Here is a 20,962-nt window from a genome sequence, read left to right as displayed (position 1 = left end):
TTCGGGGATGTCCCTTAAACACCTTTTCCCTTAAATCAGTCTGTTGCATGTTCGTAGATCCTTATGCATATCCATAAACGAGTTTACATATTCCAGGATCTGTTTTACATGACCCTTCCTTGGGTCCACCTTTTTAGAGCTTGCGTGTTTCCTGGCTGTGGTTTTGGCTCCTTCTCTTTATCACTTCCAGTTCGGGCCTTGGTCCGCACTGCCTTCAGATGGTGAGTGCTGATCGTTGGCAGAGCTGTAGCAGGTGTCCTCACCCTGTGTTCACTGGATGTTATCCCATCCAAGCAGGCGTTTTAACACAAGCACACTGATATCAGCCCTTTCACTACTATGTCTAATCTTAACTAACAACAGAAGTAAAAAACGTGTCTTTATAAGAAAGTTACTTTAACACTACATCTATAAATCCATTTTAATATTTGCAAAAAGCCAGTATTATAACATGTATCTATAACAGTGGGAATTTGCATTGCCCCCCTCCCGTGGGTTCCACCACACACCCACCCTTCCCCCAGGAAGGAACCAGACGGACACACAGTGAGGACCTGCAGCTTTATTGATCCTCTGGCCACAGAGCTTCCAGCCCAGGCACGGCCCCCTGCCCTGCTCAGGGGGTCTTGGCCTTCCTCCGCTGGGTGCCCCACAGCAGCAGGGACAGGGACACGGTGGCAGTGCCCAGGATTCCTCCAAAGAGAAGCATCGGGAACGTGTCCTGCCCGGGACCAGGAGTGAGCATCACTGCTCCCTGCTGCTCCGGCCAGGGCCTGGCCAGAGAGAGGCTCAGTCCCACAGGCACTCACCTCACGCAGGCACTTGTAGCCATGGAAGGGACTGGCACAGAGGCACTGGATGAGGCCGGGGCCGTCAGGGGCACACACAGAGTTTTCAGGACATGGCCAGGCTGGCAGGGCAGAGCAGGGGGTCAGGGACCACGGCTAGACCCCACTGCCAGCCCCATGCACCCACTGCCAGGGCCACAGTCCCCCACCATACCGAGCCCCACAGAGCTGTTGCAGGCGTTCCTCTGTCCCTGGCACAGCCGGCTGCTCCTGTCCGCCGTCACGTCCTGCCAGGCGTCACTCCCGCCTGGGCACTGCAGCGCCAGCGGCACCGCGCTGGGGGCAGAGCTCAGCACCGGCGCCGCAGTGACCCCCCAGCCCCCGACTCCCCCAGCACTCACAGGCTCTGCAGGTGGATGAAGCCCAGGAAGGAACCGCTGGGGAGAGTTGTCAGCGGGTTCTCGGTCAAGTCCCTGCGAGCACACGGACCTTCAGTCCCATCCGGCACCCCCGGCCTGGCAGGCACCCAGCACCTCACTGAACTCAGGCGGTTCCCATGCACCCACAACCCCCCCTGCCCACCCGAGGCCCTGGGAGTGCAGCCCTACGGCTGGGGATCAAAGGTCTGTGTGGAGCTGCTGAGGGGCCGCTTGGTCATTAACAAAAATGAGCTGAGGTGTCACGCACGGTGAGGGAGCGCTTGGTCATTAACAAAAACACTGAGGAGCTGAGGTGTCACGGTGCCCTGAGGGCCACCACGGCTCACTGGGCTCATTTGGACACTGAGCCCTGAGCCCTGCCCGTGCCCTGGACGTGGCACCTCCCTGGCTTCTGTCTCTCCAGCCCGGGGATGAGGACACTGTGTGGGACTGTGGCAAAAGCCGTGATGTGACCATGTGGCTCATCTCTCACGTGCCAGCACAGGCCCCCACTGGAGGGCTGTCCTGTGACAATGCACACCATGACAGAGCTCCAGAAGGATTTGTCCCATGTTCCTGCTGGGAACAGGGGTGAGGCTGCCTGCACAGACAGGTCCCAGGGCTCCCCGTTTAAAAACGGGGGTGGTTTCTGTTTGGAATGTCCCACCAAACCTGCCCCAACCCCCTCTCCCAGCCCGGCCCAGCTCCTCGCAGAGGCCAAAGGGGGCCCGGGGAAACTCACAGGACGATGGCAGTGGTGGCCTCGGCCAGTCCCGGGGGGACACTGTGCAGGGAGCAGTTGCTCAGGTCCAGCCTGGGAAGGGGCAGCGGTTGGGGACACAGTAGCATGCGTGTCCCCCACACCTTCCCCTGACGCTCTTGTGACCCATCTCAGCCCCGGCCTGTACCTGGTGCCCCCGCACCACCACCCAGGAGGCTCCATCCAGGCATTGCCCAGTCCCGCCATTCCTCTGACAGCGCTGCGAACCCAAAAACCCATCCCGGCACCCTCCATCCCCCCAGCACTCCCACCATATGGCCCCCGACCCTCCCAGCACCCCAGATTCTCCCCCAGCCTGTGCATCCCCGTCCTCCCCCGGGCCCCCCCGTACCCCAGAAGCCGCCCTGGGGTCGGGCCCCGCTCCCGGCAGCAGCGCCCGTCACTCTCGGTGTCGCGGCGGGACTCACAGAACCGGGCCACGATGGAGCCGTTCCGCGGCGGCCCCGGGCAGAGCCCGCACACCTGGGGAGGTCGGGGGGCCATGGGCAGCGCCGGCACAGGGGCAGCCCCAGCTCCCGAGCATCCCGCGACCCCCGGCTATCCCCGACCCCCGAGCGTGACCCGAGCCCCGGGTACCGCCTTAGGGCAACCCACGGCTTCCCTGACGCCCGGGCACCTCCAAGCCGGGCACCCCCGACCTCAGGACACCCCCGATCGGGCACTCACCGACCCTCGGTTCCCCCCCCGACCTCCCATCCCCGTTCCGGGCATTCCCTGACCTCTCGGCACCTCTGACCCGTGACATCCTCTGCCCACCGGAGCCCCCCGTTTCCGGCCCTCCCCTCGCTTCCGTGACCCCGGCCCCGGTCCCCGTTGCTCACCGCGACCCCGCGGGCGGCCCGGGGCAGCAGCAGCGGCAGCAGCAGCAGCGCGAACGCGCCCGCGGCCCCGCCAGCCCCGAGCATCCCCGCGCCGCGGCGGGGAGCCCCGAGCGGGCGGGGGCAGCTCCGTGCCCGTTCTCCCCCCGCCGGCCCGGCCCGGGCGCCCCCTGGACCCGAACCGCGGAGGGGCCCCCGCAGCGGCGGCACCGGGGCGCGGTGACCGCCCGAGGGGCGGAGCGCGGCGGGGCCGGGATGGGGCCGGGGATGCGGACGGGAGCCCCGCGGTGACGCCGTCAGCGGCGGCCGTGCGGAAGCGGCGGCGGGAGCGGCCCCGCCTGCCCGCGGCGTCATCCCGGCGCGCCCCGGCTGCGGCGGCACATGGGGCGAGTGCCGCCGCCGGTGAGTGTCGCACCGGGGCCGCCGGGACAAGGTCACCGCCGCCACCCGCCACCGGGACCGGGCGCTCTGCGGGCAGCGGGGGCCGGGGGGCCGGCTCCCGGGATGGGGGCTCTGGCCACACCGGGGACGGGGAGCAGAACCCCGGGATGGGGACATCGGGGACGGGGAGCAGAGCCCAGTGTTAGGGACACCGCGGACACCGGGGAAGGCGAGTAGAGCCCCTGGGAGCCCCGGGATGAGGGCGTCGGGGACGGCGCTGGGCAGCGGCGGCTCCAGCGGCGTCCCCGCGTTCACGGGGGCAAGGAAGGGTGTGATGGAGCGAGAGGAGCGGGCACGGCGGGAGGCAGGCTGAGGACGGCAGGGACGGGGCAGCGGGCTCACCACGCGGGGACACGGGACACCCTAGGTCTGCGAGAGCGGGGCCTGGGGCTGGGACTGCTGGGTTTTGTGGGGCGCAATCCGGGACCGTCTGGGTGAGGGGGGCAGCAGACCCTCAGTGGGGTGACCGGGCCAGCAGGGCTTGGGACCAGCAGGTGATGGGGGTGTGGGGACACCAGGGCTGGAGGCAGCAGAGCCTCGGGGGCACCGAGGGGTCTCTGGGGCATGGGAGCCTTGGGCCAGGGCCGTCCAGGAGGCTGGGGCTGTGGCGTGCCCGCTGGGGACGCGGCGTAACCTCCCATGTTTAGTCTGCATGGGGGAATGCGGGGAGTGACCTTGGACCCTGGCCATGAGCTGCTGCACGTGGAGCCTGTCCTGGTCAGGGACAGGCCAGGGCTGGTGGCGGCCGAGACACTGCCCTCTCACCCCATTCCCCACCCAGACACTGCTGGCACTGCCGGTGCTGCAGAACCCCGTGCCAGCTCAGCTGCCCCCGGCCCTGTGGCAGGCAGGCCTAGGCAGGCTGTGCCAGAGGGGCTCAGCCTAATCCCACCAAGCATTCCCAGGCAAGAATTCCTCCAGGGATCACGATGGGATCATGGCGGGCACTGTGCCACTCCATGGCTGCCGCCCCCAGTCCAGACTTGTCCTGCCTGTGCCCCTGACGCTGCCCGGCTGGGACAGAGGGTCCCCCCCAGCCTGCACCCCCTCCCAGGCCAGCAAGGGAGGGTATCCACAGCCCTGTCTGTGGCACCTGCTGCTCCCCGGTGCCCGCAGTCGCAGTGCTCTGGACGTGGGGGCAGACAGGGGCAGGCCTGGCCGTCCCCTCCTGTTCCACAGGAGCCAGAGCACGGGGGGCTCTGGGGGGTCCCCGTCAGCAGGGTCAGGGTGCCAGAGCCGGTGGGTGCTCAGGCGTCTGCTCCGCCTGGCTGATGTCCAGAACCCTGAGGCTGCCAGCTCCCCTCTGTGCGTTCCTGTGCACTGGGGGCAGTTCTGACAGGGCTGTGGGCTGCTGGAGTGCTCGGGCTGGGTTGCCTTTGGTGCTGGTGGGACCGGTGCTGCCGGGTTTGGTGGGGCTGTGCAATGCTGGGGTGGGTGGTTGGGCCAGGTTGCGTTTCGCTCGGGTGGGAGTGGCACCGCGGGCTCAAGGCTGTTCAGCTCCGGGGGTGGTCGTGTTGTGTTTGGCTCAGGTGGGATTGGGGCTGTCCTGCACCGGAGGCAGCTGTGTTGAGCTTGGCCCGTTCTGCCGGGACTGGTGGTGCCGGTGCTGCGGGGGGCCAGGGTGGGACTGTTTTTGCAGCCATTGTCTTGGTGCTCTTTGAAGACTCTCCAGTTTCCTTCAGCGGGGCAGGTGGGGTGGCCTGGGGGGACCAAGCCCGGCCCAGAGGGAGGAGGAGGAGGAGGAGGAGGAGGAGGAGGGACTGGCCGCTCTCCCCGCTCTGGGTCCTTGAGGCCGAGACAGAGTGAGCGAAGGTCCCCGCAGCGCTGACACGTCCCTCCTGCATCTGCCAGGGCCAGGCCGGTGCCGGTCAGGACGCGCCGCCGGGCTCAGGTGTGCCCATGAGGCCGGCGGGGCGGGGGCGGCTGGGCAGCGGCGGGGCGGCGGCGCGGGGACGCGCTCACCATGGAGTTCACGGCCATCGACTACAGCATCTTCGCGCTGCTGCTGGTGCTGTCCTCGGCCATCGGGCTGTTCTACGCCCTGAGCGGCGACCGGCAGCGCACGGTGCAGGAGTTCCTGCTAGCCAACCGTGACATGGGCTGCCTGCCCGTCGCCCTGTCCCTGCTGGCCTCCTTCCAGTCAGCTGTGGCCATCCTGGGCGTGCCAGCTGAGATCTTTCGCTTTGGCACCGAGTACTGGTTCCTTGGCTGCTCCTATTTCCTGGGGCTGCTCATCCCGGCGCACATCTTCATCCCCGTCTTCTACCGTCTGCGCATCACCAGCACCTACGAGGTGAGCAGGGGGGACACGGGGAGGGCAGAGGGGACACGAGGAGGGCAGAGGGGACATGAGGAGGGTAGGGGGGACACAGGGAGGGCAGGGGGGACATGAGGAGGGCTGAGGGGACACAGGGGGGCACAGAGGGGACACGGGGAGGGCAGGGGGGACATGAGGAGGGTAGGGGGGACACGAGGAGGGCTGAGGGGCACAGGGGGGCACAGAGGGTACATGGGGAGGGCAGAGGGGACACGGGGAGGGCAGGGGGGACATGAGGAGGGCAGAGGTGACACAAGGAGGGCAGGGGGGACACGAGGAGGGCTGAGGGGACACGAGGGGGCAGAGGGGACACGAGGAGGGCAGAGGGGACATGAGGAGGGCAGAGGGGACACGAGGAGGACTGAGGGGACACGAGGGGGCACAGAGGGGACACGAGGGGGCAGAAGGGACACGGAGAGGGCAGGGGGGACACGGGGAGGGCAGAGGGGACACGAGGGGGCTGTGGGGAGCTCAGAGCACCCTGCAGTCGGGTGCCCTGACCTCTCTCCTCGCAGTACCTGGAGCTGCGCTTCAACAAGACAGTGCGGGTCTTCGGCACCGTCACCTTCATCTTCCAGATGGTGAGTGGAGCCGGGGGTGTGGGGGCTGCAGAGTTTGGGGCGTTGGGCGTGGCTCAGCACCGCTCTCCCTCCCCGCAGGTCATCTACATGGGGGTGGTGCTCTACGCGCCCGCGCTGGCCCTCAACGCAGGTATGATGAGGGCAGGTGTGGGGCCGTGCCCTGGGGCCGCCGCCCCTCACCCCATTGATGTCCTCTGCCACTTCCAGTGACGGGCTTTGACCTCTGGAGCGCGGTGCTGACCATGGGGCTGGTCTGCACGCTCTACACCACGCTGGTGAGTCCCTGCTGCCGCGGGTGCCCTGCGCCCCTGCCGTGCCAGGGTGAGCACTGTCATCCTGTGGTGACGGGCATCGTGTGTCCCCATCAGGGTGGCCTGAAGGCCGTCATCTGGACAGATGTGTTCCAGACGCTGGTGATGCTGGCGGGGCAGGTTGCCGTCATCGTGGTGGGCGCATGGCGGGTGGGGGGCATGGCCCGTGTCTGGCGCGTGGCTGAGCAGGAGGGCAAGATCGCCGGCATTGAGTGAGTCGCCTCCTGGGACCCCCCCCTGTCGTGCTGTGGGGACACTTGGGGCAGCCTGGGGTGGGGGAAAGGGACCCTGGAGCGGTGGCGTGGTCCATCCCTGCTACCCTCTTTCCCATGGGGTATGGGGTGCCAGTGAGGACCCGTCACCATGAGCCCCCCGGTCCTCCCCACAGCCTGGACCCCAACCCCCTGGAACGTCACACCTTCTGGTCGCTGTCTGTGGGCGGGGTCTTCATGATGCTGTCGCTGTACGGGGTGAACCAGGCGCAGGTGCAGCGCTACCTCTGCGCCCGCAGCGAGCGGGAGGCCAAGCTGTGAGTGGGGCTGGGGCTGGGGGTCCCCACAGCCGGGACGGGCCCCCCCGCCACCGCCCGTGTCTGACGGCCCCGCGACGCCCGCAGCTCCTGCTACGCCGTGTTCCCCTGCCAGCAGATTGTGCTCTGCCTCAGCTGCCTCATTGGCCTCGTCATGTTCGTCTACAACCTGGAGCACCCACTGGCGCCCAGCCAGCGCCCTGCCTCCTCTGACCAGGTGGGTTTAGAGCCCCTCCCGTGTCCCCTGCTGCCCCAAGCCCTGCACTGACCTCCTGCCGCAGCTGGTGCTGTTCTTCGTGATGGACGTGCTGCGGGACCTGCCGGGGCTGCCCGGGCTCTTTGTCGCCTGCCTCTTCAGTGGGGCCCTCAGGTGAGTGGGCGGCCCGGGGGCGGTGGCTCAGGTGTCCTGGCCGAGCCCCCTCCTGCTCCCTCTCCTCCCCAGCACCATCTCCTCCGCCTTCAACTCGCTGGCCACGGTGACCATGGAGGACCTGGTGCGGCCGCACTTCCCGGGGCTGTCGGAGTCGCGGGCCACGCTGCTCTCCAAGCTGCTGGGTGAGTGGGTGGGGGGGTGGCCAGGGGCTGGCATGGTGGGGGGGTGTCCCCAGCACTACCATGACTCCCCACTCCCCTCCCCAGCTCTCGGTTATGGGCTGCTGTGCCTGGGGATGGCGTATGTGTCCTCCATGCTGGGACCTGTGCTGCAGGTAGGCAGGGGGCTGCAGCAGCCCTGGCACCCCAGCTGGGGTGAGTGACCCCGCTGTGGCACCCAGCTGGGGTGAGTGACCCCACTGTGGCACCCCAGCTGGGGTGAGTGACCCTGCTCTGGCACCCCAGCTGGGGTGAGTGACCCCACTGTGGCACCCAGCTGGGGTGAGTGACCCCACTGTGGCATCCAGCTGGGGTGAGTGACTGGGCTCTGGCACCCCAGCTGGGGTGAGTGACCCCACTCTGGCACCCCAGATGGGGTGAGTGACCCCACTCTGGCACCCCAGATGGGGTGAGTGACCCCACTCTGGCACCCCAGCTGGGGTGAGTGACCCCGCTCTGGCACCCAGCTGGGGTGGGTGACCCCGCTCTGGCACCCCAGCTGGGGTGGGTGACCCCGCTGTGGCACCCCAGCTGGGGTGAGTGACCCTGCTGTGCCACCCCAGCTGGGGTGAGTGACCCCGCTCTGGCACCCAGCTGGGGTGAGTGACCCTGCTCTGGCACCCCAGCTGGGGTGAGTGACCCGGCTGTGCCACCCCAGGGCTGTGGGGCTGGTGCTGAAGGCCGTGTCCCCGCAGGCGGCCATCAGCATCTTCGGCATGGTGGGGGGTCCGCTCCTGGGGCTCTTCTGCCTCGGCATGTTCTTCCCCTGTGCCAACCCCACGGTGAGTGTCCCCTGGGCGGGCCAGCGTCCCCCAGCCCCGCGTGGGTGTGCGGGGCCGTGTGGGGCACCCTGAGTCCGCACGGGGGCCAGTGCCTTTCTTTGTGGCCCGTCACAGGGAGCCGTCGTGGGGCTGCTGGCCGGACTGGCCATGGCCTTCTGGATAGGCATCGGCAGCTTCCTGCAGAGCACAGGAGGGGCCAAGGGGGTCCCCCCGGCCAACAGCACAGCGCTGCCCACCGTGGGCAACCTCAGCGCCGTCCTGGCTACCACGCTGCTGCCCCCCACATCAGCACCCCCGAGGTGGGTGGGACGGGGGTTTGCGGACTGGGTGTGCAGGGCGGGGAGGTGCCGCTGCACCGCCTCCTGACGCCGTGTCCCCCAGCCCCACGGGGCTGCAGCACTTCTACAGCCTGTCCTACATGTGGTACAGTGCCCACAACTCCACCACGGTCGTCCTGGTGGGGGTCCTGGTCAGCCTGCTCACCGGTGAGTGTGGGGGGGCCGGGGGGGCCGCCGTGCTGCCCCTGCCCCACTGACGGCCCTGTACCCCCAGGCCCCACGCCGGCAGCAGCCCTGGACCCCCGCACCATCTCCCCCGTGCTGCCGTGGCTGCTCTGCTGCCTGCCCCCCAAAATCCGGCGGTGGCTCTGCTGCGGGGGAGGCGACCCTGCCCAGGTGAGGGACAGACGCCCAGCACCCCGGGGGGAGGGGGACATGGGGGGCGCCCCCCCTGCCCCTGCTGCATCCTCTGTGCCTTCCCTGCCCCCCGCTCTGTCCCCACAGGCCCCCGGCCATGCGGACAGCACGGAGAAGAGCCAGGGGGTGCCCAATGGCCTGTCCCCCCCCGGCCCCGACTGGCAGGGGGAGGAGGGACAGGGGTACGTCCGCAGTGCCGGTGCCCCCGTCTACGCCGTGCAGGAAACCTCCTTCTGATGGCCCCAGCATGGGGGTCCTGGCCAGCCCCCTGCTCCGGGGGTTCAAACCCTCGTGTGGCATCCACAGACAGCCGGGGCGTGCCGAAGAACAGGAGGGACGCTGGTGGGCTGCCCCTCCGGGGGGCTCTGGGACCACGGCTGGGGCGTGTTGGAGCGGTGCCCCCCTCTCCAGGCTGGGACGTTGTCTGGTACCCCCGGCCCAGCCACGTGCCTTACACACCGCTCCAGGGCTGGGGGCTGCCCGGACCCCTCAGGGTGCCCCCGCAACCCCTGTCACCCGTCTTTGTGTTTGGCGTCCCCCCAATAAATGGTTCTGGAGCACAGGTGTTGGAGGGTCCCAAGGAACAGCGCACTCCCTGCTCTACGCCGGGACTCCCCCGCAGCGGGCCGTCCCTGCTGTTCCCCGGAAGGCCACGGAAGCCCTGTCACCCCCGGCGGCGAGTGGGGTGCCCCGTTTCTCCAGTCAGTGGGGTCCCCACGGAGCCGCAGGACCGCTGTCTCCCCGGGAGCCGCCGTTTCCCCAGGCACCGGGCTGGCCCCGCTGTCCCACGTGGGGCCGGGGACCCCGCGTCCCCCCGGGGAGCCCCCGGTCCTTGCCCCCCCTCCCCAAGCACCGGGCCGGCCCCGCTGGCCCCGGTAGCCCCGGCCCACGTGATCTCGTGGCCACGCCCCCTCCCCGCGGTCTCGCGCCCGGTTAGCCACACCCCCGCCGGGTGACGGGGCGTGACGCAACGGCGCGTGATGTCACGGCGCGCTGACGTCACGCCGGTGTCATGGCGCCCCGGCGTCCCGCCGAGCTGTACCGGGCGCCGTTCCCGCTCTACACCGTCCGCCTGCACCCGCGGCGGCCGCTCGCCATCACCGCCGGCGGCGGAGGCGCCGCCAAGACCGGCATCCGCAATGGCGTGGTGCGGGGGAGCGGGGACAGGGCTGCGGGGAGAGCGGGGCGCGGGCGGCTGAGGGGGTGGAAGGGCCCGGGAGTGCCGGCAGGGCCGGGGCGGCTCCGACACGGCGGGGCCGGAGGGGGGTGCGGAGTGCGGGGTGCGGCGGGGGTCCCCGGGCAGCCCCCGCGGCGGGGCTGTGACCGCCCGGCCTCCCGGCCCGCAGCACTTCCTGCAGCTGGAGCAGATCGGGGGCCGGCTCAGCGCCTCGCTGCTGCACTGCCACGACACCGAGACCCGCGCCACCATGACCATGGCGCTGGCCGGGGACGTCATCGCCGCCGGGCAGGACAACAGCTGCCACATCCTGCGCTTCAGCCTGCAGGAGCCCGAGGGTGCGGGCACCGCCGGGAAGGACGGTGAGACACCGCCTCGCCGGCACCCGGTGCCAGGCGCTTGCCCCGGGGCTGTGCTGTGCTTTGGGGATGGCCCTGGATTCCCCTCCCGCCCGCCCTGGGTGCCGTGGGGAGGGCTGAAGGGTTTTGTGGAGATAAGGCATCCTGTGAACGACCCATGCCCACCCTGGATCTCCCCTGTGCCTGCCCTGAATGCCCTGCCCTTGCCTGCCTTGGGTGCCATGGGGCAGGAGTGGGGGTCTGTGGGGTGGCTTTGCGGATGGGGCACTGCCTTGAACCCCTGCCTGCCTCTCCTGAACCTTCTTCCCTGTGCTTGCCCTGGGTACCATGGCGAGCTTTGGGCATGAGACGCTGCCCTGTGCCCCCCACCCCCGGATGCTGTGGCCAGAGTGTGGGGGGGCTGTGGGGTGCTGTGGGCTGTGGACTTCCCATGCCCAGCCTGGATCTTCCCTGTGCTTGCCCTGGGTGCTGGAGGGCAGGGAGTGGGGGGGAGCTGGGGGTCTGTGGGCTGGTGTGGGGATGGGCATTGCCCTGAAGCCCTCCATCACTGTCATGGACCTGCCCCTTGTGCCTGCCTGGGGTGCCGTGGGGAGCTTTGGGGTTTGGCCGCTGTCCTGGAGCCCCCTGGGCCCCTCCAGTGCCTGCCTGGGGTGCCATGTGGAGCTTTGGGGTTTGGCCGCTGTCTTGGAACCCCCTGGGCCCCTCCAGTGCCTGCCTGGGGTGCCGTGGGGAGCTTTGGGGTTTGGCCGCTGTCCTGGAGCCCCCTGGGCCCCTCCAGTGCCTGCCTGGGGTGCCATGTGGAGCTTTGGGGTTTGGCCGCTGTCTTGGAACCCCCTGGGCCCCTCCAGTGCCTGCCTGGGGTACCGTGGGGAGCTTTGGGGTTTGGCCGCTGTCCTGGAGCCCCCTGGGCCCCTCCAGTGCCTATCCTGTGCGTGGGGAGCTCTGGGGATGGAAGCCCCCCGCCGCCTCGTGCCTGCCCCGAGCCCTCCAGTGCCAGCCGTGGGTGCAGTGGGGCTGCGGGGCGCTCCGGGGAGGGGCAGCGCCTCGGAGCCCCGTGCCAGCCGCGTCCCGGCCCGCAGGCAGCGGGGACAGGGGCGCGCGGCGGCGGCGCGGGGCCGGCGGCGGGGCCCCGGGCGTCGCGCCGGGCCGGGCCCGCGAGGTGCGCGTGGAGAGCCTGCAGCGCGTGCGCACCGACTTCAGCCCTGACGCCCTGCAGAAGGCCGTGCGCTTCAGCGCCGACGGAGCCCTGCTCGCCACCGGCGGGGCCGACGGCTTCCTGCGCCTCTGGGAGGTGGGCACGGCGCGCCTGGGGGGACACGGGGCGGGCGGGCAGCGGGGCCGGGGGGCACGGGAGAGCGGAGGTGAGCGTGGGGAGCCGGGGCGGGCGCAGGGAGCTGGGGGGACGTGGGGGAATGCGCGTGGGCAGGGGGAGCTGGGACAGGCACGGAGGAGCGGCGGCCGCCGTTGCCGTGCCGACGGCAGCAGGCGTTGTCGGGCAGGGGTGGCAGGGTGGACGTCACCTGCTGCCCCCCACCTGACGCTGCTGCCCCACACCTGCCCGGGACCGCGGCAGGGCCTGGCCCTGCCCAGCGTCCACGCCAGCTCTGCCCCTGCAGTTCCCCAGCATGAAGAAGACGTTGGAGTTCAGAGCCCACGACGGGGAAATCGAGGACATCGCGCTGGGCCCTGACAACAAGGTGGGTGTCAGGTGGCTCCCCAGTTCCCTGGTCCTGCTGGAGAGGGGTCTCAGACCCCTGTGCTGTGTGCAGCAGGTGGTGACGGCGGGCAGGGACTTCCAGTGCTGCGTGTGGCAGCAGGACCAGCTGGTGACAGGGTTGCGCTGGCACGAGAACCTGCCTGGCATCCCCGACAAGGCCTATCGCTACCAGGCCTGCCGGTGAGGGCTGGGGCTGGGGCCAGGGAGCTGCAGATAGGGCTGGGGGCAGGTCAGGGGGCTGGGGTTTGGGCACTGGGACTGGCTGGGGGGACAGGGAGGGGCATGGCGCTGGGGCTAGGCTATGGGGCTGGGGCCATGGTCATCACAGGTGGGGCTGGGTCACAGGGCAGGGTGTGGGAGGGGGCGAGTGGGGTGGGGAATGGGCCACCCCTGCCTGCTGCCCTGCCCTGCCACTGCTCCTGCTGGGTCTGTGGGAAGGGGACTCCTGGGTTCTGTTGACAGCTGTATGGGGAGGGGGCTGGGGCCGGGTTTGGACTGGGAGAGTGGTGGTGGTGGTGGTGAGGGGCTGCATCCCACGTGCCCCACCTTGCCCCCTTGCCCCTCTCCCCTGCGGCAGGTTTGGGGCCGTGGAGGGCAGCGCCGGGGCTCTGCGGCTCTACACAGTGCAGGTGCCCCACAAGCGCGAGCGCCGCCCCCCGCCCTGCTACCTGACCAAGTGGGATGGGAAGAGCTTCCTGCCGCTGCTGACGCGGCCCTGCGGCTCCGAGGTGGTCTCCTGCCTCTCCATCAGGTAGCCCAGGGCCAGTGGGTACGGGGTGGGGGCCACGGCAGCCCCCACTCACTACCCTCCCCCCACAGTGATTCGGGCACCTTCCTGGGGCTGGGCACAGTCACCGGCTCCGTGGCCATCCACATTGCCTTCTCACTGCAGGTGAGCTGGGGCGGGGGTGTGGGGCAGCCCCGCTGGCCCCCGCGCAGCCCCTCACCTCCCGTGTCCCCCCCCAGCGACTGTACTACGTGAAGGAGGCCCACGGCATCGTGGTGACGGACGTGGCCTTCGTCCCCGAGAGCCGGCCCGGGCGGGAGCTGCTGGGGGGCCACGAGGCCGCCCTGCTCAGCGTGGCCGTGGACAGCCGCTGCAAAGTGCACCTGCTGCCCACCCGCCGTACGTCCGGGGAGCTGCCCGTGGGGCTGAGCTCCTCTGCTCCTCCTCTGCCCGGGGGGGCTGCGGCCTCCTCTCACCCGTCCCTGTCCCACAGGCTCCCTCCCTGTCTGGCTGCTGCTGCTGCTCTGTGCCGGCCTCATCGTGGCCACCATCTTGCTGCTGCAGCTCGCCTTCCCAGGCTTCCTGTAGCCCCCTGGCCCCCGGAGGGACCCCCTGGCACCAGGAGCGACCTCCCAGCCTCTACCTACCCCACACAGACTGTGAAGGACACGAGGGACCAGCCCTGGCCCCACTGTCCCCGCTGGCGCTCGGGGAGCAGATGCGGGTCCAGGGAGGCACGCAGGGCGCCGTCCCTGTGGGACTGTGCTGGCAGCAGTGCAGGGCTGGCCCCGGGACAGGGGCGTCTCCTACCCCGGGAGAAGAGGGTCCTGCCGGCCCCCCGCCCTGCTGCTGCCATTAAACTGGAGCATGAAGGCAGTGTTGTCCACGTGTGCTGGGGGAGCGGGGCTGGGGCACTCGGGACCGGGGTGTGCCCTCGGGGCCGCTCTGTGCCACCGGGGCTGGCTGCCCGCGGGGCCCGTGTGTACCGGCACGGGCCGGTGCTGCTGCGGGGGCCCGGGGCTCGGTGATGCTGGGCTGGCCCGGCTCTGCCCGGGACCGTGGGGGGTTTAGGGGGGGTCTCACCCACCGGCGTGGCCCCGTCCGTGCTGTGAGCTCGCGCCCATCCCGGGCCCCGGTTTGGAGGGGCCGGGTCCCGGTTACTCCCGGCGCTGCCCCGGGGCGCCCTGCGTGGGGCTGAATCCCTGCTCCCCGCGGGCCGGGTAGGGCCGGGCCGGGCCGGGCGGGGCCGCTCCCGGCCGCGGTGGCAGGGCCGAGACGTGTCGGCTACGTGGCCCCGGGGCGGGGCGGGCGGCACCGACATGCGAGCGGCGCTGGGTGAGTGGGTACCGGGGGCTGCACCGGCGGTACCGGGTTGGGCGTCTGCGGGGTGAGTGGGTACCGGGGGCTGCACCGGGTGGGCAGCGCCGGCAGGTCCAAGCGCTCTGCGTTCCCCGCGCACCTTCCCACCCGTGCGAGCGCGTTCCCGCCGTGCTAGAACCGGGGCAGCTCCCGGAGCCCCGGCCCCTCTCCCAGCGCCGGGTTCCCACGGGCCCTCCCACCGGGCCCCCGGCAGGGCCAGCCCCGATCCCGGTGTTCTCGTCCCGCCGCAGCCCGAGGTCGCGGGATGAGGAAGCCGCCGGTGATGCTGCTCCTGCTGCTGCTGCTGGGGCCGGCGGCCTGGGCCGCCCCCAGGGCGGGCACCAACAGGTATGGGGGCACGGTTCCGGAGGCAGAGTTCATGGCTACAGGGACACAGGTGCGGGTGGAGGACAAGGTGGCCAGGGGAGGGGCAAGCACAGCAGTCCGAGCTGCACGGTGAGGGCTGGGGCTCATGGATCTGCCGGGGCCGTGGGTGGGGGGCGTCAGGCCGGAGTGGGCAGCCCCCCAGGGGCACAGGTAACCAAGCCCCTCTCTCTTGGCCAGGCCTGAGCCCCCCGTGGCCACAATCGTGGATCCATATCCCGACCCGCTGAGCCCGGAGTCGCCTGCACTGCTGTGAGTCCCTGCCCTGGGGATCCCCGCAGCACCGGGACCCCCACCACGGCCTGGGGCTGGGGGTCACAGTGCCGGGTGGGGGGCATGGACAGTGCCCAGCTGGCCGTGGGGCAAGGAGGGCCATGGCCATGAGGCAGGTGCAGTGCTTCCCACCCCAGCCCTGCTCCCCCCAGGCTGCTGTGGAGCGCAGTGCGGAGCCTGGGGCCCCCGGAGCAGGACGTGGAGGCCATGACACGGGAGCAGGGTAAGGCCACCGGGGCGGTGACGGGGGGCTGAGGGGCTTGTGAGGCCAGGGACCCCGGCCCCACAGCACCCCGTGCCCCACAGCCCTGCTCTACCTCTTCGTGCTCCATGACCACGACCAGAGCAGGCGCCTGGATGGGCTGGAGCTGCTGCAGTTACTTGGCACGGTGCTGGCACAGGCTGGGGGGCAGCCAGACCCTGACATGGTGGGTCCCACAGGGATGGCTCCTCATGCCCCACTGAGCCTCTGGGACGAGCCCTCATCCTGTTCCCCATCCCTGTAGGTGGCTGCACTGGTGGACCAAGCCTTGGCAAGGCAGGACCTGAATGGGGATGGGCTGCTGGACCCCTCTGAGCTGCTGGACCCCCCCGAGGTGCTCTTGCCTGGTCAGGACAAGGGTCCCCCAGGACAGCCCCCACCAGAGCAGCAAGCAGGGATTGGGGCTGTGCCTGGGGGGGGCACAGAGATGCCCAGGCAGGACGGGGGGTTGAAAAGTCCAGGACAGGCAGCAACTGAGGCTGGAGCCCCTGAGGATGGAGCCCCTGAGGATGGAGCCCCTGAGGATGGAGCCCCTGAGGATGGAGCCCCCAGGATGGAATCCCTCGAGGTGGACTCTCCCAATGCTGAGGCCTTGAAGGCAGAAGTTGTCCCTGGGGCCAAAGCCCCCAGTAGTGATGCCACAGAGGAAGATGAAGCTCCTGAGGCTGAAGCCCCTGAGGAGCAGGCAGCCCCAGCCTGGAGGGACCATGGGGAGGGGTAGGCAGTGGGGGCTGTGGGATGCAATGCCCCGGCTGCTCCCTGCCCTGCTCAGGGCACAAACTGGCACGGGGATGGCCCCTGGCCAGGCTGCTGGGGCCAGGAAGGGCTGGGGTCGTGTGGTCTCCTCTGTAATGCATTGGATGGAGAAATAGAGGCACTGCTGGTGACCTTGGCTGTGGTCAGTGCATCCCTGGGGCAGTGGGACCCCAGCCAGGGCAAGGGGGGCACAGCCAGGGGACACGGGAGGCAGTAGTGGTGCATGTGGGGTTTTATTGGGGGCTTGCTGGGTGCCGTGGAGATGTGGAGATGTTGCTGGGTGCACTGGTGTGCCTGGGGCATGCAGAGGTCTCCAGGCACACGCTCAGACAATGCCATCGAAGCCCTGGATCCCACATTTCCTGCCCGCGATCCGGCAGCCGAAGGTGAGGGCGTCCTGCAGGGTCCTCCCTGGGGATGGGGCCCAGGATGAGATGTGGCCGTGCTGTGGCTGTGCCGTGGCCGTGCCAAACTGAACCGTGGCCGCGTTGTGGCCGTGCCGTGTTTGTGCCCACCTTCTGCGAGCGCAAAGATGACGGCGGCGTTGAAGGTGTCCCCAGCCCCCAGCGTGTCCACGAGGGTCTCTGGGGGGAAGGCGTCCGAGTGCACCAGCTCCCCGTCGGGCCCCAAGGCATCAGCCCCCTCCTCGGCCCAGGCGCAGATCAGCGTGGCCCTGGGGGAGTGTGAGGTGGGTCTGGGGCACACCGTGTGCCCCCGGCCCCTCTCAGGTGCACCCCTACCCTGGCTGGATGCGCCCCCGCAGCCCCCGCAGCGCCTCGGGGGCCGACTGGTACCCGAAGTGCCGGGCCAGGTCCTTGCTGATGAACACCTGTGGGAGAGGGGCTGGGGCGGGGGCAGACCCCGGTACCCCCAGCCAGGTGCGATTAGATCTGTGTCCTGGTGGCATCCCCAAACCCGCCTGACCTCACAGACCCCCACCTGCACGCCTAGACCCAAACCCCCCACCCCTGCACCCCCCGAGCCTGACTCTCCCGGACCAGGACTCCCAATTCCCGCCGGGCCGCGCCTCCCGCAGATCTGACCGCTCCCGCCACGCCTTTGGCCGCGGCCGGGACAGGCGATCGGTACAGGTGATCGGGACAGGCGATCGGGACAGCTGATCGGGACAGCTGATCGGGACAGGCGATCGGTACAGGCGATCGGGACAGCTGATCGGGGCAGCTGATCGGTACAGGCGATCGGGACAGGCGATCGGGACAGGCGATCCCGCCCCATCGCCCCAGCCCCGCACCACGTGTCCTCGCCCCATCAGCGGCAGCAGCTCCTCCCGCGGCTTCTCCAGCTCCACCGAGATCCCGACCCGCCGCCCCGGCGCCGCCGCCCGGTTGTGCCGCTCCACCCGCTCCAGCATCGCGCCCTGCTCCGCCGCGTTCCGGGCCTGCGGACACGGGCACGGCTCCGGCATCACCGGGGGATCGCCAGTCCCGGGAGGCCCCCTCGGTGCCGGGGATGCTCCCTCACTGGGGATGTCCTCCAGACCGAGGGACTCCCTCCGGTCCCAGGCTCACCTACACCCGAGGGATTTTCCCCAGCGCCGGTGATCCCCCAGACCCTAGAACCCCCCGAGCCGAGCGTCGGGCTCACCTCGAAGTGGATCCACCTGTACTGGGAAAGGTCGACCCGCTCGAAGTCGCGGGCTGTCACGTCAGGCAGGTTCCTGTGGGATGGAGGCCAGGTGGGAGATGGGGACCCTCCGCCTGGCACTTGCCCGGGGCGAAGGGCAGCTCCCGGGGCCGTGGAGGGCCCCACGCCACCGGGACAGAGGTCCCCGAGGAGGCAGTGCCCGAGTGAATCATTAATGACGGCGCTTGGGACCCTGAGCTGGATTCGAAGGGCAGCGCAGCGGTGGCCACGCTGGGGCCTGGTGGTCAGCCGTGCCTAACCGCCCGTGACCCTTTGGCACGGCTGGGGGAGCCAGGTTGTCCCCGCGGGGCCGTGCCGCCTGCCCTGCCCCAGAGGGTGGCCGTGTGGAGACACCAGCACCAGTCCCGGCAGCGGCACCGAGGTGACAGGGCGGCAGGGACATCGGCGGTGACAGTGTCTGCGGGATTACGGCCGCTCGCCCCATCCGGCACTCGGTAGCCCCCGGCAGGCAGCGGGAGGGACCCTTGAAACGGAGCTGGCAGAGCCCAGCGGCGCCCGCGGGCGGCGGGGCCGGGGCTGCGGCCCTTACGTGTCGTGCAGGACGATGGTGCGGGAGCCGCTGGCGGCGTTGACGAGGCAGCAGGCGCAGGGCACCTCTCCGCGGGGCTGCCACGCCACGTGCGAGGTGTCCACGCCCCGGCGCTGGAAGTCCGCCGCGATGAAGCTTTTGGGGGGACAGAGAGCGGGGTGAGGGGCGCCGCGGGAGCGGCGGGCGCTGCCGGTGACGGCGGAGGCGGGCGGGCAGCCGGGGAACCGCGGCCGCGCCGAGGGTCGAGGCCGGCGGCAGCAACGCGGAGGGGCCGGCCGGTGAAGTGTCGGGGCGGGTCGGCCCGGTGCCCCGCCGGCGCGGGAGTCCCCGCACCCCACTTACTCAGCGGCGGGGCCGGGGGCCAGCGAGCCCATGAAGGCGCAGGGGGCTCCCAGCAGCGACAGCACCGTGCAGGAGTTGGAGGCGTTCCCGCCGCGCTGCCACCGCTGTGACAGGCACCTGCGGGGTGAGAGGTGCGGTGGGCGCGGGGCCGGCTTGGGGGACACCGGAGGATCCCCCCCGCTGCCGGTACCTGGTGTCGGAATCCTCGGCCGGGAAAGCCTCCACGACGCTGATGATGTCCAGGCACACCAGCCCCACGCACAGGATCCGCCGCTTCCCCGCGGCGCCGCCCGCCTCTGCCGCCATCCCGGGCCGCTGCGCTGCGGGACAGGCACCGGCACCGGCACCGGCACCGGGCCCGGGATTTGGACAGAGAGGGGGACAGGGACGGGGACAGGGACGGGGACGGAACCGCACCGGGCTCCGGCACCGCTTTGGCCCCGCCCCCTCGCGCCGCCGCCAATCAGCGCCCGCCGCCGCGCCGGGCCCTCGGGGGGCGTGGCCATTCGGGGCCGCCCCGGCCACGCCCCTCCCCGGTGCTGGGCGCGCGCACGGCGGGCACGGGGCACGGGGACAGACGGACACACGGACAGATGGACATAGGGACAGATGGACACACGGACAGATGGACATAGGGACAGATGGACATGGACACACGGACAGATGGACAGATGGACACACAGGGACAGATGGACACACGGGGACAGATGGACAGATGGACACACGGACAGATGGACACACAGGGACAGATGGACAGACGGACACACGGACAGATGGACACACAGGGACAGATGGACAGATGGACACACGGACAGATGGACACACAGACAGATGGACACACGGGGACAGATGGACACACGGACAGATGGACACACGGACAGATGGACACACAGGGACAGATGGACACACGGGGACAGATGGACAGATGGACACACGGACAGATGGACACACAGACAGATGGACACACAGGGACAGATGGACACACAGGGACAGATGGACAGATGGACACACGGGAACAGATGGACAGATGGACACACGGGGACAGATGGACACACGGACAGATGGACAGATGGACACACGGACAGATGGACACACAGGGACAGATGGACAGATGGACACACGGACAGATGGACAGATGGACACACGGACAGATGGACACACGGACACACGGGGACAGATGGACACACGGACAGATGGACACACGGACAGATGGACAGATGGACACACGGACAGATGGACACACGGACAGATGGACAGATGGACACACGGACAGATGGACACACGGACAGATGGACAGATGGACACACGGACAGATGGACACACGGGGACAGATGGACATAGGGACATGGACACACGGGGACAGACGGACACGGGGACAGATGGACAGATGGACACACGGACAGATGGACACACGGGGACAGATGGACATGGACACATGGACAGATGGACAGATGGACAGATGGACACACGGACAGATGGACACACAGACAGATGGACACACAGGGACAGATGGACACACGGACAGATGGACATGGACACATGGACAGACGGACACACGGACAGACGGACACACGGACAGATGGACACACGGACAGATGGACACATGGACAGATGGACAGATGTACACATGGACACACGGGGACAGATGGACACATGGACAGATGGACACACGAGGACAGACGGACACACGGACAGATGGACATAGGGACATGGACACACGGGGACAGACGGACACGGGGACAGATGGACAGATGGACACACGGACAGATGGACACACGGGGACAGATGGACAGATGGACACACGGGGACAGATGGACACACGGACAGATGGACACACGGAGAGATGGACACACGGGGACAGATGGACACACGGGGACAGATGGACATGGACACACGGACAGATGGACACACGGAGAGATGGACACACGGAGAGATGGACACATGGGGACAGATGGACACACGGGGACAGATGGACACACGGGGACAGATGGACACAGGGACATGGACTCAGGGACATGGGCACACAGGTGCACATGGACATACAGGTACAGAAGGACACACAGGGACAGATGGACACACAGATATAGACACACGGGGACAGGCAGGCACAGGGACAGATGGACAGAGGGACACACGGGGACAGATGGACATGGACACATGGACAGATGGACACACGGACAGATGGACACACGGGGACAGCTGGACACACGGACAGATGGACACACGGGGATAGATGGACACACGGACAGATGGACACACGGGGACAGATGGACATGGACACATGGACAGATGGACTCACGGACAGATGGACAGATGGACACACAGACAGATGGACACACGGACAGACGGACACACGGAG

General features: G+C 69.2%; 5 protein-coding genes across 8 annotated transcripts; 3 read left to right on the top strand and 2 right to left on the bottom strand.

Annotated features, from left to right (window-relative positions):
• Positions 1-547: 547 nt before the first annotated feature.
• On the bottom strand, positions 548-3,175 carry ATRAID (all-trans retinoic acid induced differentiation factor). Of its 2 annotated transcripts, none has more exons than XM_053938784.1 (7): positions 2,810-3,175; positions 2,320-2,450; positions 1,950-2,021; positions 1,190-1,303; positions 1,003-1,124; positions 810-910; positions 548-721 (listed from the first exon to the last, which is right to left on the bottom strand). In XM_053938784.1, the coding sequence occupies exons 1-7, from the start codon at positions 3,158-3,160 to the stop codon at positions 617-619; spliced, it is 996 nt and encodes a 331-aa protein (XP_053794759.1). In that variant the 5' UTR covers positions 3,161-3,175; the 3' UTR covers positions 548-616. The 2 variants fall into 2 exon arrangements, with proteins under 2 accessions (XP_053794759.1, XP_053794760.1); XM_053938785.1 differs by having other exon boundaries at positions 1,190-1,261.
• A 1,906-nt stretch (positions 3,176-5,081) lies between these two features.
• Positions 5,082-9,615, top strand: SLC5A6 (solute carrier family 5 member 6). The gene is made up of 15 exons (XM_053938783.1): positions 5,082-5,540; positions 6,080-6,145; positions 6,224-6,275; positions 6,353-6,420; positions 6,514-6,668; positions 6,845-6,985; positions 7,073-7,202; positions 7,267-7,355; positions 7,428-7,540; positions 7,625-7,692; positions 8,272-8,358; positions 8,473-8,657; positions 8,740-8,843; positions 8,911-9,032; positions 9,141-9,615. The coding sequence occupies exons 1-15, from the start codon at positions 5,211-5,213 to the stop codon at positions 9,288-9,290; spliced, it is 1,860 nt and encodes a 619-aa protein (XP_053794758.1). The 5' UTR covers positions 5,082-5,210; the 3' UTR covers positions 9,291-9,615.
• A 406-nt stretch (positions 9,616-10,021) lies between these two features.
• On the top strand, positions 10,022-13,909 carry PREB (prolactin regulatory element binding). 2 transcript variants are annotated; one of them, XM_053938046.1, is made up of 9 exons: positions 10,022-10,200; positions 10,400-10,592; positions 11,669-11,880; positions 12,206-12,286; positions 12,362-12,486; positions 12,884-13,057; positions 13,126-13,198; positions 13,273-13,432; positions 13,527-13,909. In XM_053938046.1, exons 1-9 carry the CDS (start codon positions 10,066-10,068, stop codon positions 13,619-13,621), a joined length of 1,248 nt encoding a protein of 415 aa, XP_053794021.1. In that variant the 5' UTR covers positions 10,022-10,065; the 3' UTR covers positions 13,622-13,909. The 2 variants fall into 2 exon arrangements, with proteins under 2 accessions (XP_053794021.1, XP_053794020.1); XM_053938045.1 differs by having other exon boundaries at positions 12,359-12,486.
• Positions 13,910-13,980: 71 nt separating this feature from the next.
• CGREF1 (cell growth regulator with EF-hand domain 1) lies at positions 13,981-16,198 on the top strand. The gene is made up of 5 exons (XM_053938049.1): positions 13,981-14,740; positions 14,957-15,028; positions 15,202-15,272; positions 15,356-15,477; positions 15,556-16,198. The coding sequence occupies exons 1-5, from the start codon at positions 14,658-14,660 to the stop codon at positions 16,030-16,032; spliced, it is 825 nt and encodes a 274-aa protein (XP_053794024.1). The 5' UTR covers positions 13,981-14,657; the 3' UTR covers positions 16,033-16,198.
• An 86-nt stretch (positions 16,199-16,284) lies between these two features.
• On the bottom strand, positions 16,285-19,036 carry KHK (ketohexokinase). 2 transcript variants are annotated; one of them, XM_053938047.1, is made up of 8 exons: positions 18,794-19,036; positions 18,604-18,720; positions 18,262-18,396; positions 17,673-17,745; positions 17,320-17,466; positions 16,808-16,896; positions 16,583-16,740; positions 16,285-16,478 (listed from the first exon to the last, which is right to left on the bottom strand). In XM_053938047.1, exons 1-8 carry the CDS (start codon positions 18,907-18,909, stop codon positions 16,393-16,395), a joined length of 921 nt encoding a protein of 306 aa, XP_053794022.1. In that variant the 5' UTR covers positions 18,910-19,036; the 3' UTR covers positions 16,285-16,392. The 2 variants fall into 2 exon arrangements, with proteins under 2 accessions (XP_053794022.1, XP_053794023.1); XM_053938048.1 differs by lacking the exon at positions 17,320-17,466.
• Between the last annotated feature and the right edge of the window lie 1,926 nt (positions 19,037-20,962).

This window comes from Vidua chalybeata, chromosome 3 (genome assembly GCF_026979565.1).
Source record: "Vidua chalybeata isolate OUT-0048 chromosome 3, bVidCha1 merged haplotype, whole genome shotgun sequence".
Lineage (NCBI taxonomy): Eukaryota > Metazoa > Chordata > Aves > Passeriformes > Viduidae > Vidua > Vidua chalybeata.
This window is presented reverse-complemented; position numbering and strand designations above follow the sequence as displayed.

Bases quoted from the DNA above. Each gene is read 5' to 3' on its own strand.
- ATRAID (XM_053938784.1), bottom strand. From the start codon at position 3,160: ATGACGCCGCGGGCAGGCGGGGCCGCTCCCGCCGCCGCTTCCGCACGG. The intron at 1,304-1,949 runs GTGAGTTTCCCC...GGTGCCTGCCAG, and splicing joins GCCACCACTGCCATCGTCCT to GCCGGGGGTGCCGGATGGGA. The intron at 911-1,002 runs GTATGGTGGGGG...CTGCCCTGCCAG, and splicing joins CAACAGCTCTGTGGGGCTCG to CCTGGCCATGTCCTGAAAAC.
- SLC5A6 (XM_053938783.1), top strand. From the start codon at position 5,211: ATGGAGTTCACGGCCATCGACTACAGCATCTTCGCGCTGCTGCTGGTG. The intron at 8,359-8,472 runs GTGAGTGTCCCC...GGCCCGTCACAG, and splicing joins TCCCCTGTGCCAACCCCACG to GGAGCCGTCGTGGGGCTGCT. The intron at 9,033-9,140 runs GTGAGGGACAGA...CTGTCCCCACAG, and splicing joins GGGGAGGCGACCCTGCCCAG to GCCCCCGGCCATGCGGACAG.
- PREB (XM_053938045.1), top strand. From the start codon at position 10,066: ATGGCGCCCCGGCGTCCCGCCGAGCTGTACCGGGCGCCGTTCCCGCTC. The intron at 12,487-12,883 runs GTGAGGGCTGGG...CCCCTGCGGCAG, and splicing joins TATCGCTACCAGGCCTGCCG to GTTTGGGGCCGTGGAGGGCA. The intron at 13,058-13,125 runs GTAGCCCAGGGC...CTCCCCCCACAG, and splicing joins GTCTCCTGCCTCTCCATCAG to TGATTCGGGCACCTTCCTGG.
- CGREF1 (XM_053938049.1), top strand. From the start codon at position 14,658: ATGAGGAAGCCGCCGGTGATGCTGCTCCTGCTGCTGCTGCTGGGGCCG. The intron at 14,741-14,956 runs GTATGGGGGCAC...TCTCTTGGCCAG, and splicing joins CCCAGGGCGGGCACCAACAG to GCCTGAGCCCCCCGTGGCCA. The intron at 15,478-15,555 runs GTGGGTCCCACA...CCATCCCTGTAG, and splicing joins GGCAGCCAGACCCTGACATG to GTGGCTGCACTGGTGGACCA.
- KHK (XM_053938047.1), bottom strand. From the start codon at position 18,909: ATGGCGGCAGAGGCGGGCGGCGCCGCGGGGAAGCGGCGGATCCTGTGC. The intron at 18,721-18,793 runs GTACCGGCAGCG...CTCACCCCGCAG, and splicing joins GCCGAGGATTCCGACACCAG to GTGCCTGTCACAGCGGTGGC. The intron at 17,467-17,672 runs GTGAGCCCGACG...CCGTGTCCGCAG, and splicing joins ACAGGTGGATCCACTTCGAG to GCCCGGAACGCGGCGGAGCA.